Source organism: Oncorhynchus clarkii, chromosome 11, assembly GCF_045791955.1.
Source record: "Oncorhynchus clarkii lewisi isolate Uvic-CL-2024 chromosome 11, UVic_Ocla_1.0, whole genome shotgun sequence".
NCBI classification, from domain to species: domain Eukaryota; kingdom Metazoa; phylum Chordata; class Actinopteri; order Salmoniformes; family Salmonidae; genus Oncorhynchus; species Oncorhynchus clarkii.
The window spans coordinates 14,080,980-14,095,386 of NC_092157.1; the positions used below are offsets into that span (position 1 = coordinate 14,080,980).

Below are 14,407 nucleotides of genomic sequence, written 5' to 3' on the forward strand. Positions count from 1 at the left end.
CTAAAGACAGTATGGAGGAAGAAGCAGAAGAACTCGAGGAGTCTGAATTCATTGAAGAGGACTTTGTTGAGGTCTGTAGGCCTATTCATTCATCCATTATCCCTCCCATCATACATTTGAGCAAATGATCCATCTCTCACTACATCTTCTTTCTCCATAGGCTGTTTAAGTGGACGACAGCTGTGAAACACTGTGACTGCAGAAATAACTGTTTTTGAAGACATGCAGAGAAATATGTCTTTCTTGACTCATTCTCCTTTGAACACCATCTTACTTCACTTCCACTTTACAACACGGGAGTGTATTATAAAGGTCAAGTCACACATCTAAATGCCTCTGTGTACTATTTGATGGGAAATGTAATGTATTCATTTGTTTTAAAGAAATATAGGCTTACAAAATGAAGATATCTATCCACTTCCTCTCACAAAAAGTAAATTCAGGTAAATCCCTTCAGATGTGATGATGATGTGTATACAGTACCAGTCAAAAGTTTGGAAAAACCTACTCATTCAAGGGTTTTTCTTTATTTTTACTATTATCCATATTGTAGAATAATGGTGAAGACATCAAAACTATGAAATAACACATATGGAATCATGTAATAACTAAAAAAGTGTCAAACAAATATCTGAGATTCTTCAAAGTAGCCACCCTTTGCCTTGATGACAACTTTGCACACTCTTGGCATTCTCTCAAACCGCTTCCCCTGGAATGCTTTTCCAACAGTCTTGAAGGAGTTCCCACATATGCTGAGCACTTGTTGGCTGCTTTTCCTTCACTCTGCAGTCCAACTCCTCCAAAATCTCAATTGGGTGGGGTCGGGTGATTGTGGAGGCCAGGTCATCTGATGCAGCACTCCAGCACTCTCCTTCTTGGTCAAATAACCCTTACACAGCCTGGAGGTGTGTTGGGTCATTGTCCTGTTGAAAAACAAATGATAGTCCCACTAAGCGCAAACCAGCCGGGATGGTGTATCACTCAGAATACTGTGGTAGCCATGCAGTATGGCTGGTGGCATTGTCATGCTGGAGGGTCATGTCAGGATGAGCCTGCAGGAAGGGTACCACATGAGGGAGGAGGATGTCTTCCCTGTAACGCACAGCGTTGAGATTGCCTGCAATGACAACAAGCTCAGTCCGATGTGGCTGTGACACACCGCCCCAGACCATGACGGACCCTCCACCTCCAAATCGATCCCGCTTCAGAATACAGGCCTCGGTGTAACGGTCATTCCTTCGACGATAAACGCAAATCCGACCATCACCCCTGGTGAGACAAAACCGCGACACATCAGTGAAGAGCACTGTTTTCCAGTCCTGTCGGGTCCAGCGACGGTGGGTTTGTGCCCATAGGCGACGTTGTTGCCGGAGATGTCTGGTGAGGACCTGCCTTACAACAGGCCTACAAGCCCTCAGTCTAGCCTCTCTCAGCCTATTGCACACAGTCTGAGCACCGATGGAGGGATTGTGCATTCCTGGTGTAACTCGGGCAGTTTTTGTTGCCATCCTGTACCTGTTCCGCAGGTGTGATGTTCGGATGTACCGATCCTGTGCAGGTGTTGTTACACGTGGTCTGCCACAGTGAGGACGATTAGCTGTCCATCCTGTCTCCCTGTAGCGCATCTCACAGTACAGACATTGCAATTTATTGCCCTGGCCACATCTGCAGTCCGAATGCCTCCTTGCAGCATGCCTAAATCACGTTCACGTGGATGAGCAGGGACCCTAGGCATCTTTCTTTTGGTGTTTTTCAGAGTCAGTAGAAAGGCCTCTTTAGTGTCCTAAGTTTTCATAACTGTGACCTTAATTGCCTACCGTCCGTAAGCTGTTAGTGTCTTAACGACCGTTCCACAGATGCATGTTCATGAATTGTTTATGGTTCATTGAACAAGCATGGGAAACAGTGTTCAAACCCTTTACAATGAAGATCTGTGAAGTTATTTTGACATTTTTACAAATTATCTTTGAAAGACAGGGTCCTGAAAAAAGGACCTTTCTTTTTTTGCTGAGTTTATGTTTCAGTAAAATTGGATTTTTACCATTTGTAGCAATGGTTATCAACTGTACTGCAGGGATGGAACATAACTCGCAGAAAATTGAGGTTGTGGTGGCAGCTGCAGAGAGGTATTTGGGTGTGCGAGACTCTTATTTACAATGATGGCCTACCCCGGCCAAACCCTAACCCGGACGACGCTGGGCCAATTGTGCGCCGCCCTATGGGACTCCCAATCCTGACTGGTTGTGATACAGCCTGGAATCAAACCAGGGTCTGTAGTGACACCTCTAGCACTGAGATGCATTGCCTTAGACCACTGCGCCACTCGGGTGATAGTGGTGCCCCATCCTTTCAGGTTGATGGCCTGAGGTAGGACTAAATATATTTAAATAGTGGAATATTTTTGGGGGGTGAGTGTAGTGTTAGATGATAGGGTATTTGTTTGTTTATTTATTTTTTCAATAAAAGTGTTAGGGAGTTGTACTCGAGTCTAGTAGGTGGCAGTAATGCAACGTTTATTGGATGACAACCGCCGTTAAACCTAATCGAAGAAGAAGTAGCAGCTAGGCTTCAGGGAATCACTACGTTTCATAGTGAAGGAGGCTTACTGATTTCACATCAAAATGATGACATTTCTACCTAAACTGCTTTTGCTAGTATTACTAGCTTTCCCGGCAACGATTATCATGAAAGGTGAGTCTATCGAACTGGAATTAGGTTGACTAGCTGAATTGAAATAGCTTTGGCTATTACAGCTAACGTTAGCTTTATGGAAGGCCACTCTGTCTGACAGTGTCCCATGCGCATTTTGACATATGCAAATATTATTTTCTGCTAGTACGGCATTGTAACTACTGTCCTTCTCAAATAAGTTTTATCGGTTTCGATACTGGCTACGTGTTTTAGTAGCTATTCATTTCAAATGTAATTTAATAGATTCTTGCTCAGTCAAAAGTGGAAGCTACGGTAACTACAGTAGGTAGACTGACGTGTCCTTACCAGCTAGCTTGCTGCTAGCTGTCATTCATGTAGCCAGCTATCTAGGTTTACTAAATAAGTTGCTAATTTGTATCTACACCATCACCTAGTTAAGTTTATTTATGTTGTGCTGATTGTCTGTTTAATCTAGCTAACTATCTGTACGTGTGCACTTTGGTGGAATGTGTCTAGCTAGTACTACTAGCTAGCAGTTAACGTTGTCGATAATGAACAAAATTAGAAACGCAACATTTTCAAAGGTTTCAATGAGTTAGTTCATATAAGGCAATAAGTCAATTGAAATACATTAATTAGGCCCTAATCTATGGGTTTCACATGGGAATACCGATATGCATCCGTTGGTCACATATACCTTTAAAAAAAAAAAAGTGGGGAGGGCATGGCTCAGAAAACCAGTCAGTATCTGGTGTGACCACCATTTGCCTCATGCAGCGAGACACATCTCCTTCACTTAGATTTGATCAGGCTGTTGATTGTGGCCTGTGGAATGTTGTCCCACTTCATTGGCAGTGCTAAGTTACTGGATATTGGTTGGGAACTGGAACACGCGGTCTTAAATGTTGATACAGAGCATCCCAAACATGCTCAATGGGTGAGTATGTCTGAGTATGCAGGCCATGGAAGATCTGCAACATTTTCAGCTTCCAGGAATTGTGTACAGATCCTTGCGACATGGGGCTGTGCGTTATCATGCTGAAACATGAGGTGATGGCAGCAGATGAATGGCATGACAATGGGCCTCAGGATCTCGTCACGGTATCTCTGTGCATTCAAATTGCCATCGATAAAATGCAATTGTGTTCGTTGTCCATAGCTTATGCCTGCCCATCCAATAACCATATTGCCAACAACGTTCACATCAGCAAACTGCTTGCCCACGCAACACCATACACGTGATCTGCGGTTGTGAGGCCAGTTGGACGTACTACCAAATTCTCTTAAACGACGGCTACGGCATATGGTAGAGCAATTAACATTACGTTCTCTGGCGACAGCTCTGGTGGACATTCCTGCAGTCAGCATGCCAATTGCACACTCCCTTAACTTGAGACATCTGTGTCGTTGGGTGACCCAACTACACATTTTAGTTGCTTTTATTGTTCCTAGCACAAGGTGCACCCGTGTAATGATTCTGCTGTTTAATGAGCTTCTTGATATAACACACCTGACAAATGGATGGATTATCTTGGCAAAGGAGAAATGCTCAATTAACAGGGATGTAAATCAATTTGGGATCACAAAATTTGAGAGAAATTGGCTTATTCTGCATTTGTGGAGAAAAAAAAAAGTTCAGTAAATTAATAGTCTGATTTAATCAACAAATTGGGTAGTCAGATTAAAAAGGTTAAAGGTACAAGACTTTATACATATCTGGCTATGTTGACAAAATCACTATATACCATCGAGCCAAGAGGGGAAAGGCTGCCCGTTTTCACAGTTCCAAGACCAGTCAGAAACGTCCAGCTAACCCGGCGCCAATGACGCTGGTGCATCACCAACCTGAACTTAAGTAGCAATGATATCCTTCGCCACCATTGTCTGACGACACGACAGATGGCTTGAACCAGTCATGACTATTCCACAAACAAATCATTTAAGTTTATTTCTAGAAAATGTCTTATTTACATGATTGTATAACTAGCAAAGGAGTTTTGAAGTTGAGGGTGCAGTATTTATGAAGTTTGGCAATGAGGATGAAAAACTAGCATAGTTCAGCTAGTTTATCCAGGGAAAACAAACTCTGACAGAATATAGCTGGACGCACATGAACACTAGACTAATTCAGGACACTGATTATAGTTTTTATGCCCTGATATCAGGATCTGGCAGCAAAGTTTTTACTAAACGATTCAAACGGAAACTAATACATCAGATGACAAATATTTGAGAGCGAATCCATATATAAACCCAAAATCAGCCCATTTGCCAATAGTAAAACTACTCTTAAAACGATGTTTGAATGAACCTGAATCCAAAAAATGTATAGTGAAGTTGCTTCTAGACACTGTAGACTCCTCCTCTTCACCATTATAGGCCTAGTCTTCATCTCCTGTCACTCAATTCACATCAAAAACCATGATTTCAACATGGGACTAGCAGCCCTCTATTTTTGTCAAAGCCTGAAAATCATATCTGTTCTGACATTGTAGCCAGCAGTGTTTTGCTTGAGTGGTTCAACGTTAGAAGCTTGCGATATGAGTCATTTGATAATTCAATTACTTTTGCTAGGCCTAAAACCTGTGACTGTAATGAACACAAGATTTGTTCAACCTCAGTTTTAGTCCCTTGATAAGATATTCGCTATGTAGCTAAAGCCCTTGCTGCAGCCATGGTAGGTCTGGTGATGTGAACATAATAATAGGATTAATTTTGACTCAGTGACTTCTCTAACTCAAGTTAGTTTTCACAAAATTAGATTTTGTGAGATTTTAAGTTGGATGTATTTCCTTACAATCAATGCAGGGCCATTAGTGGCAGCCCAGGATGCTACTGAGGATGAGGAGGCAGCTGATGAAGATGCTGTGGATGATGTTGACGTGAACGCAGAGGATGAGGATGACGAGGCCGAAGTTGAAGATGATGAAAATACGGAATTGGTAAGAGATTAGGCTACTTTTGTCTGCCTCCCATGGTTTTTTTTGTGTAAAAATAAGCACAATGTCTCTTTTGTATATTTTAGACAGAAGAAAAAGAGGAAGAGGAGGAGGAAGCCGTAGGAGGAGATGTGAAAGCCTCCCCCAATGCTGACACCACCATCCTCTTCGTCAAGGGAGATGGTAGGAGTATGGGCACAGACTAGGGCTCGTCTCAACATATCTGCATGTTGAATTTTGCACATAATTTCCTCATGATTGTTTTGAACTGCTTGTTTTCACTTCAATTTTAAGACTGACTTGTATTTGTAGATGGATTGACTTAGCTGCGATGCTTAGGATATATGTTTCAACCTAATTTGTTGGTGCATTCATTGCACATTACACTGAACAAATGTCTGCTCAATTACTTGAATGAAAAGGAATTCATCTGATTCTGACAAGCCTGTGTGCTTCAAATTCACCTTAAAGCCACCACTCCTACTCTTCTGTTGCTCTTTCTCCTGTCTTTTGCCTTCAGACTTCCCAGCTAATGACATTGTGAAGTTCCTGATGGGCTTCACCAACAAAGGCAGCGACAACTTTGTGGTGGAGTCGCTGGACGCATCCTTCCGCTACCCGCAGGACTTCCAGTTTTACATCCAGAACTTCACAGCCCTGCAGCTGGGCATAGTGGTGCCTGCCGGGCGCCAGGCCACATTTGAGTACTCTTTCATCCCTGCCGAGCCCATGGGCGGGCGCCCCTTCGGCCTGGTTATCAACCTCAACTACAAGGACAGCAACGTAAGTGGGCCTTGGCTCTTGTCTGTGATTAGTCAGCCATTCTTGATAGGCAATCATTTGTGAAAAAGACTATCAAGAATGGTCATGGGTGTTGTTTTTCAGTTTTCTTTTTCTTGGCAAGTGTTGAGATATAACTTATAGCTGTGAAGCTTCTTTCATTCATTTTATATAGTGGTGTGTGGCTGAAGTCTTTCCTTTGCTTGTGAGGTTGCACTTTCATATGAAATGGGGAAAGATGAATGATAGTTCACTAGCTGGAGGTGATATCTGAGCCTCTCCCTTGCGCCTCTCTCAGGGTAACTTGTTCCAGGATGCTGTGTTCAACCAGACAGTGACCATCACCGAGAGAGAGGACGGACTGGATGGAGAGACGTAAGTGAGACTAGATGGGCTAGCCCTGTATTGGAAGAGATTCAGAAGGGCTAAATGAAACCACTCTATTGGGGATGGCTGCCAAACAAACAGCCGCCACACCAGGTGTCTTAACTCCTCTCTGTCTTCTGTATCTCTAGGATCTTCATGTATGTGTTCCTGTCTGGTTTGGGTCTGCTGGTGGTGGTAGGCCTTCATCAGCTGCTAGAGTCCAGAAAGGTAAAGCTACAAAGCCGACGCCACTGAATGAAGAAGAATAATTAATTAAAGCTGCGCTATGTAACTTTTTGGGTGACCTGACCAAATTCAGATAGAAATTAGTTGTAGTTCTGTCATTCTCATTGAAAGCAGGTCTAAGAAGCGGTAGATCTGTTGTATGTGCGCTTTTTCTATGCTTCCCATTCTTAAGTTTTGTTTATGCGTCTTCTACTTTCTGTTTTGAACACCAGCTGAAAATACAATATTTTTGGTTATGGACAATGTATTTCCCAGTGGTTTAGATGGTACAATGATTCTCTACACTATACTTGCTTTTTTTGTCACTAACTGGAATTCCTTGAACTATTAGAATTTTAGCTACCATGAAGTTGCAGAGCGATTTCTGCGTAGTGCAACTTTTAATATTTTTCCTTTGTGTGTGCTTTCCTCGTTTTTCCGAGAGTGATACGAAGACCGAAAGATATGTACTTTCGATAGCTTTGCTGAAGCAATGCTCCATGACCTGATTTACATAGAATGTTGGTAGATGAGCAGTCCAGAGAGAGGAATTAGGAGATGCCTCTTCACATTCAACAGTGGGATTCTCCCAGTTCAGATGATTGTCAGTTGATGAGTCAATGTCCTTTTTTCAGGTTGAACACAGTGAGAGTCAGAAAAGGATTCGAGCTAGTACCACTACTTTTCTGAGGAACATGGAGGTAGATAGGGAAAGAGGCTGGTTCGGTTTTAGCTATTTCGTTGAAAAGCAAGAATGAGGGCAAAATGTATGTATGCTCCACCATCACTACTACTACTACTAGGAAATGAATTAAAGTATAAGGACTATGGGAACAATGTTGAAAAGGGTGTGGAAGATGGGTTTTGGAGATTGTTTCAATGTTGTATTGAGAAATTTCAAGTGTAACCCACACTAGAACATTTCAGAAGACTGAGGGGGATAAAGAGTTAATAAGACAATTTTAGGGTTTTGTTTATGTAGAAGTCTAGTGAAAGTATACGTTTTGTGGCTTCCTCAACGGTTCGGTCACTCTTGTGTTCTCCCCCACCCCGTGCAGAGGAGGCGGCCAGCTGCCAAGGTGGAGATGGGCACTTCTAGCCACAACGATGTGGACATGAGCTGGATTCCCCAGGAGACCCTTAACCAGATCAGTAAGTCCTCACCACTCACTCATTCAACATTATGCTAGCTAGTAGCCATAGGGGAGCAAGCTGTTTATGCTAGCCATTAGCCACCGGGGTGCCAGCACCTTCAACAGCTGAGCCTAGGTTACTAACAGTGTAAAGTGAAATATATGGGTATATCTTAGATTGGGCTGCATGGAAAAAAAAATGTTTTGAAGCTACAGTGTCAAATGAAATGTTTTTAAGATGACGGAAGTGTAAGCACATCCTAGCTGCTATGTCCCGTCCTTGCTGTGGTCCTCTTTCTACAGCCTACATGCTCCTCTATTGTGAAATCCCCTCTAGTTCACCAACTGCTGTCAGCTTTGTAACGTTGCAATGTTTCCATAGATACCTGTTGTCAACTTTGGGGATATTTAACTTTTCTAGAATTCTCTCTGTTTGGCTGGTGTTTCAAAACGACCTGTTCTCTCTCTGGGCATGGGTTCATTCTCTTTTCTCTCTCTCCCTCTTTCCTTGCGTCTTCAGTGCAGAGTCGGCGAGGTGAGGCTTCCCTTTCTATCAGGAGTGAGCGGTAGTAGTTTAGCTAAATGTTAAGTTTGCTCTAGTTGTAGTCTTAAAGAACGCATCTTTTCGACTCAACAGTGAATTAAATTAGCATATTCAGAAGCACTGATATCTATGGTCAGTCAATTGGCTATGGTCACTGACGTCAGTCCCTAGAGACGCTCCTCATAGGTCTGAAAGGGTCAATTTGATATAGACCTCATCGCCATATTTGCCTATGTGGAGTTTCTACCATAACTCATCCAATTCTTACAGATCTACAAGCTGCTAGGTGTTGATTTTAGAATGCGCCTATGCAAAAATAATCTGATGCAAAGAGTGACATCTAAAAAGGACACCACCTGCAAACCTTCCCTAAACCTCTCCTGTCGTTTCCCCAGACAAGGCTTCCCCCAGACGATCTCCCCGCAAGCGGACACAGAAGCGCTCTGCTGGTTCGGACGAGTGATGGGCCCCCACCGCCCAGTTCTGCCAGTCGCGCCTGACGCAGCCATAGCGCCAACCTTGTCAGCCGGGGAGAGGCAACAGCCTTCTCTCACCACAAAATCTCTTCACAAGAGGCCGGTTTCTACCGCTAAACTAGACAATAAATACCAAACGGACCCATTTTTTATTTTATTTTGTTGAGGCGTTATCACAGGTATTGTGATGAAGAAATGGTTTTGAGTAAGTTTTTGTGAAGATTAAAGTCCTGAAAGATGGAGGGGATATTAGAGCTAGGTAAATGATAGTGGGGGATGATACACTTCATGTTTTTTTCTTTTAGGTAATTTTTCGGTTGTGACTGTCTTTCATTTTTTTTACCTGTGGATATCTTTTTGAGGCAGAATAGTTTGTTTTTGGTATCCCGGAGAGCCATGATTACACACACCTTGTCTGTAAAAAAAAAATATATATATATAATGTTTTGCACTGGTTAATATCTACACATTTGTGTTTCTGTCACATTGTTCTCTGCTGCTTCGTGGCACAGAGGATGGCCGGCTTCAATCTTGTCATTTGAAGTGCACTGCAATGTTCGGCCATCTTTCACGGCTTGGATGATTCGGTGAAGACATGAGGACATGGTAAACGGTCTTTTGTCTTCAATGTGCCTGTAAAACTTTTTTTTTTAAACAAACATGTTTTGTGTCATTTACTGTAAATTTGCATTCTTTATATTCCAAGGCTTGATTTATTTCATCTACACCTATGAATTAAGTATTTCATATTTTAAATCTGAGGATCTGAATACAGCACTGGTGTGTGTGTATACTGATGAGTGCCCTGCAATGCTAATTTAGTTTCTTGACTTGTCTGGGATAATTACTTGTGTGTTCTACAGGCACAGTACATTTACTACTGTACCACAAGGCCCCCCCCATTTCATAAACTTCTGAGAGGGGCTTTGGACTAACTGTTTGGCACTGACTGTCAAATTTTAAAAAACAAATGTTTGCTATTAAATTTTCCACTCCCCCCCCCCCTCCCCCCAACCATCTTTCTGTTGTGTGATTCATGGAGCTTTTTAATGACCATTTGAGAATAGATGGATCCCAAATAATTATTCTCCCCCCCCCCCCCTCTGTATATGAACTTGTAATGAAAACATATTGTAGCAACAAACAAAAAAAACATTTTTACGGCGCAGTATGAATGTGTTCATTTTGGACACTGGTGCAGCTTCATGTAGAAAACAGAAAATTAAAGTGGAGATGTATGTGCTATGTCTTTATTTACTGCAGTGTGAACTAATACATATTTTGTCTTCACTCTTGCTGAACATTCAATGAATTCATTAAGTAATTGATTTGTGTATAATGGGTAGAGCAATAACCGCACAGCCCGGGATTAAAACAAACAGCACTGTGCAGAAATTGCATTTAGTCAAACATAACCTTTTTTAAAAGTTAAATGCAATGTCTGTCTATTGTAGTTTGTTTGAATCCTGGGCCAGTATCTACAAAGCATCTCAGAGTAGGAGTACTGAGCTAGGATCTGACCAGATAATCTTATTCATTATTATCCTTAGAGATACACTACATGACCAAAAGCATGTGGAGACCTGCTCGTCGAACATCTCATTTCAAAATCATGGGCATTAATATGGAGTTGGTCGCCTCTTTACTGCTATAACAGCCTCCACTCTTCTGGGAAGGCTTTCCACTAGATGTTGGAACATTGTTGAGGGGACTTATGTCCCTTCAGCCACGAGCCTTAGTGAGGTCGGGCACTGATGTTGGTGTGCCAATTCATCCCAAAGTTGTTTGATGGGGTTGAAGTCAGGGCCATTTAAGTTCTTCCACACCATTACTATTGAAAGTCAAATTTGGGTACGAAAAACGGTGCCACCTCTTTCTACATTTTCTAACACAAATGGGGTTTCATTCTGGTCATGACTGAAATATCTAGTTTGTCAGTTAATGGTGCTTTCAATACAACTGGGAAAACTAATTCAAATCATGACGTCAATAATCTTCAGGTCGGAAAGTCGGGAGCTCTAGAAAGAAGACAACGTTTCCAACTTAGTATTCCGAGTTGGAACAAAAATGTTCCATATATATATATATATGTGTGTATTATTTTTTTTTTGCGTTCCCAGTTGTTTTGAACGCACTGAAGTCGGAAGTCGTTGATTTCCGAGTTCCCAGCAGTTTTGAACTCAGCATAAACTAGCCACTGTAGCTAGCCAGTAACGCCTCCAGTAGCCCTACTGTACACTATATATACAAAAGTATGTGGATATCCCTTCAAATTAGTGGATACTGCTATTTCAGCCACACCCGTTGCTGACAGGTGTATAAAATTGAGCACACAGACATGCAATCTCCATAGACAAACATTGGCAGTAGAAAGGCCTTACTGAAGAGCTCAGTGACTTTCAACAGTGAACAAGTCAGTTTGTCAACTTTCCGTCCTGCTAGAACTGCCCCGGTCAGCTGTAAACGCTGTTATTGTGACATGGAAATGTCTAGAAGCAACAACGGCTCAGCCACACAAGCTCACAGAATGGGACTGCAGAGTTCTGAAGCGCGTAGCATGTAAAAAATAATCTGTCCTCGGTTGCAACACTCACTGCCGAGTTCCAAACTGCCTCTGGAAGTCGGCACAAGAACTGTTCGTCGGGCCGAGCAGCCGCACACAAGCCTAAGATCACCATGTGCAAAGCCAAGCGTCGGCGGGAGTGGTATTAAGCTCATCCCCATTGGACTCTGGAGCAGTGGAAACATGTTCTCTGGAGTGATGAATCAAACTTTAACATCTGGCAGTCCGAATATGGGTTTGGCGGATGCCAATAAAACGCTAACTGCCCCAATGCATAGTGCCAACTGTGAAGTTTGGTGGAGGAGGAATAATGGTCTGGGGCTGTGTTTCATGGTTCAGACTAGGCCCCTTAGTTCCAGTTAAGGGAAATCTTAACACTACAACATGAAATTACATTTGAGACAATTCTGTGTTTCCAACTTTGTGGCAACAGTTTGTGGAAGGCTCTTTCCTGTGGAAAAACTTGACTGGCCTGCACATAGCCCTGAACTCAACCTCATCAAACACCTTTGGGATATATTGGCACACCAACTGCAAACCAGGTCTAACCAGGCCTCTTGTGGCTGGATGGAAGCAAGTCCCCACAGCAATGTTCCAACATCTAGTGGAAAGCCTTCCCAGAAGATTGGAGGCTGACCAACTGTTAAGGGAATTTTTATCAATGATGACTAATTATGTATACATTTCAATTTTTTTTTTTTTTTTTTTATTTTACCTTTATTTAACCAGGCAAGTCAGTTAAGAACAAATTCTTATTTTCAATGACGGCCTAGGAACAGTGGGTTAACTGCCTGTTCAGGGGCAGAACGACAGATGACTAATTATGTACGCTCTAACATTTCAATCAGGACTGACTAGTCCAAATGCTATTATGTACTGTACATATATGAATTCTCTCTTGCTCCCATTCCCAATTGTATATAATATAGTCAGGAGTTTAGTAACAATGACAGTCAGTTCATTCATTTGTACAAAGGAACAATCTCCAGATGGCAGGGACGGACTATCTCCAGACTGTCTAGAATGCTGATTTACAGTGACTGACCTTGGCTTTGGGAGAGGAGGGAAGGCTCTAGAACTATAGGGCCTCTCTACCGGTGTCGTGAAGAGATAGAACATTTAGGAAACGCTGACGTCATTTTCAGTTTATAACCTGTGGTAAAATGTGTATGTACCCAGTACTCTCTTGAATTAAACGCTGTTACCTGACTTTTAAGACCGGGTCTCTGTCCATTTCTTATAAAAAATATTGGGTCTTACAATCCCATAGAATGCATTGACAGAGTAATTAATTCTGAATACCCATGTTTTTGGAATGAGATGTTTTATAAGAAGGTGTCCACATACTTTTGGTCATGTAGTGTATCTCTGGACTTGTGGAATGGTGTGCGTGTCTGAAGTGAGTTGTGTATTTGCATATGTCTTGTCTGTATTTGAGAAATAAAGTGTAAATATGTACAACGTTTAATATACATTACATGACATCTAAACCACACAAGTATAAATGATGTATTCACAGGACCTGAGTTCGAGAACCTGTAGTATCCCTTTTGTTTATTTGATCGTCTGCAAGAAATCGTCCAAAGCTTCAGGTTAGAGGGTCGTTCCACGAAATGAGTTCCCTTCGCGTGCCTTTCATAGTTTAAGTAGAAATTGTGCCTGTTATATTACAGTGTTTTACAATCGCTAGAACCCATTTCTCAATACTTAGGTCACTTTTTCAAAACTCTTCACACAGTTCTCCTAACCAACTTTCAGCTTGGCACAGCAGTTCATTTCACATCCAAAATGCACTAAAACTACCAAAACACTTCATACATGTCTCAAATCAACTCCTTCTTCCATAACACTAGCAAAGGTTGTCACCCAACAAGCACACTTTGTCACTCATAAGACAATGACCTCAACAACACTAACAACAGGTAGCATTACACAATGTTTACATTACAAAACAAGAATGACACCTCTACTGTTTAGAATTCACTGCAGTATATGTTACAGGAATTAATCAGACATGATGCAATATGCTTCAATATGTTTTATGTCATTCTTTGGCATTGAGTGATTCCAAAATACAAGAATTTGTATATACACCATCTACAGATACAGATACGGTAGCAATGCTAGTCAACCCTGTCTTCTGCATTTAGCCACAGGTTCTCTCCACATCACATCTTATGTCATCTTGGGCAATACACCTAGGAAAGAATATTTTGGCATGCCTGGTCCATCCCTGGCTATCTTCTGCAGATATGTTCAGGCATCCAGCGTTCATTGCGTCCAGGAGGGACATTTGATCATGTGGATGGTGGTCGTAAACCTTAAATTCCTCTATGGGTTTGAGGAATGGAGAGTAAGGTGGGAGGAAAAGTGACACCATCCTGGGATGGGCTGCAAACCACTCTGTGACTGCAGGAGTGGTGAAATGCCACATTGTCCCATAAAATTACAAACGTTGGCCGATTTCGCCTCACTGCAACCCTTTCCTCACCTGGCACAAGCAACTCAGGAATCGTTTGTAATTGCCTTCCATAGAGGTCATCCAGGAATGAAATGAGACGCTCAGTGTTGTATGGCCCAATTTGCGGTTTGTGTAACAGCAATCCATCAGAGGATATTGCTGCACACATTGTGATGTTGGCACCCCTCTGGCCCGGGACATCCACTGTGGCTCTTTTCCCAATCACATTCCTTCCTCACCGCTGTGTTTTGGCCAAGTTGAAACCAGC

At 42.2% G+C, this 14,407-nt stretch overlaps 1 protein-coding gene across 2 annotated transcripts; it reads left to right on the forward strand.

Annotated features, from left to right (window-relative positions):
• Nucleotides 1-2,522: 2,522 nt before the first annotated feature.
• On the forward strand, nucleotides 2,523-10,357 carry LOC139420231 (translocon-associated protein subunit alpha-like). 2 transcript variants are annotated; one of them, XM_071170085.1, is made up of 9 exons: nucleotides 2,542-2,691; nucleotides 5,461-5,594; nucleotides 5,678-5,774; nucleotides 6,112-6,374; nucleotides 6,670-6,746; nucleotides 6,887-6,965; nucleotides 8,021-8,114; nucleotides 8,616-8,630; nucleotides 9,035-9,335. In XM_071170085.1, exons 1-9 carry the CDS (start codon nucleotides 2,622-2,624, stop codon nucleotides 9,100-9,102), a joined length of 897 nt encoding a protein of 298 aa, XP_071026186.1. In that variant the 5' UTR covers nucleotides 2,542-2,621; the 3' UTR covers nucleotides 9,103-9,335. The 2 variants fall into 2 exon arrangements, with proteins under 2 accessions (XP_071026187.1, XP_071026186.1); XM_071170086.1 differs by lacking the exon at nucleotides 8,616-8,630 and having other exon boundaries at nucleotides 2,523-2,691; nucleotides 9,035-10,357.
• The last annotated feature ends 4,050 nt before the right edge of the window (nucleotides 10,358-14,407 follow it).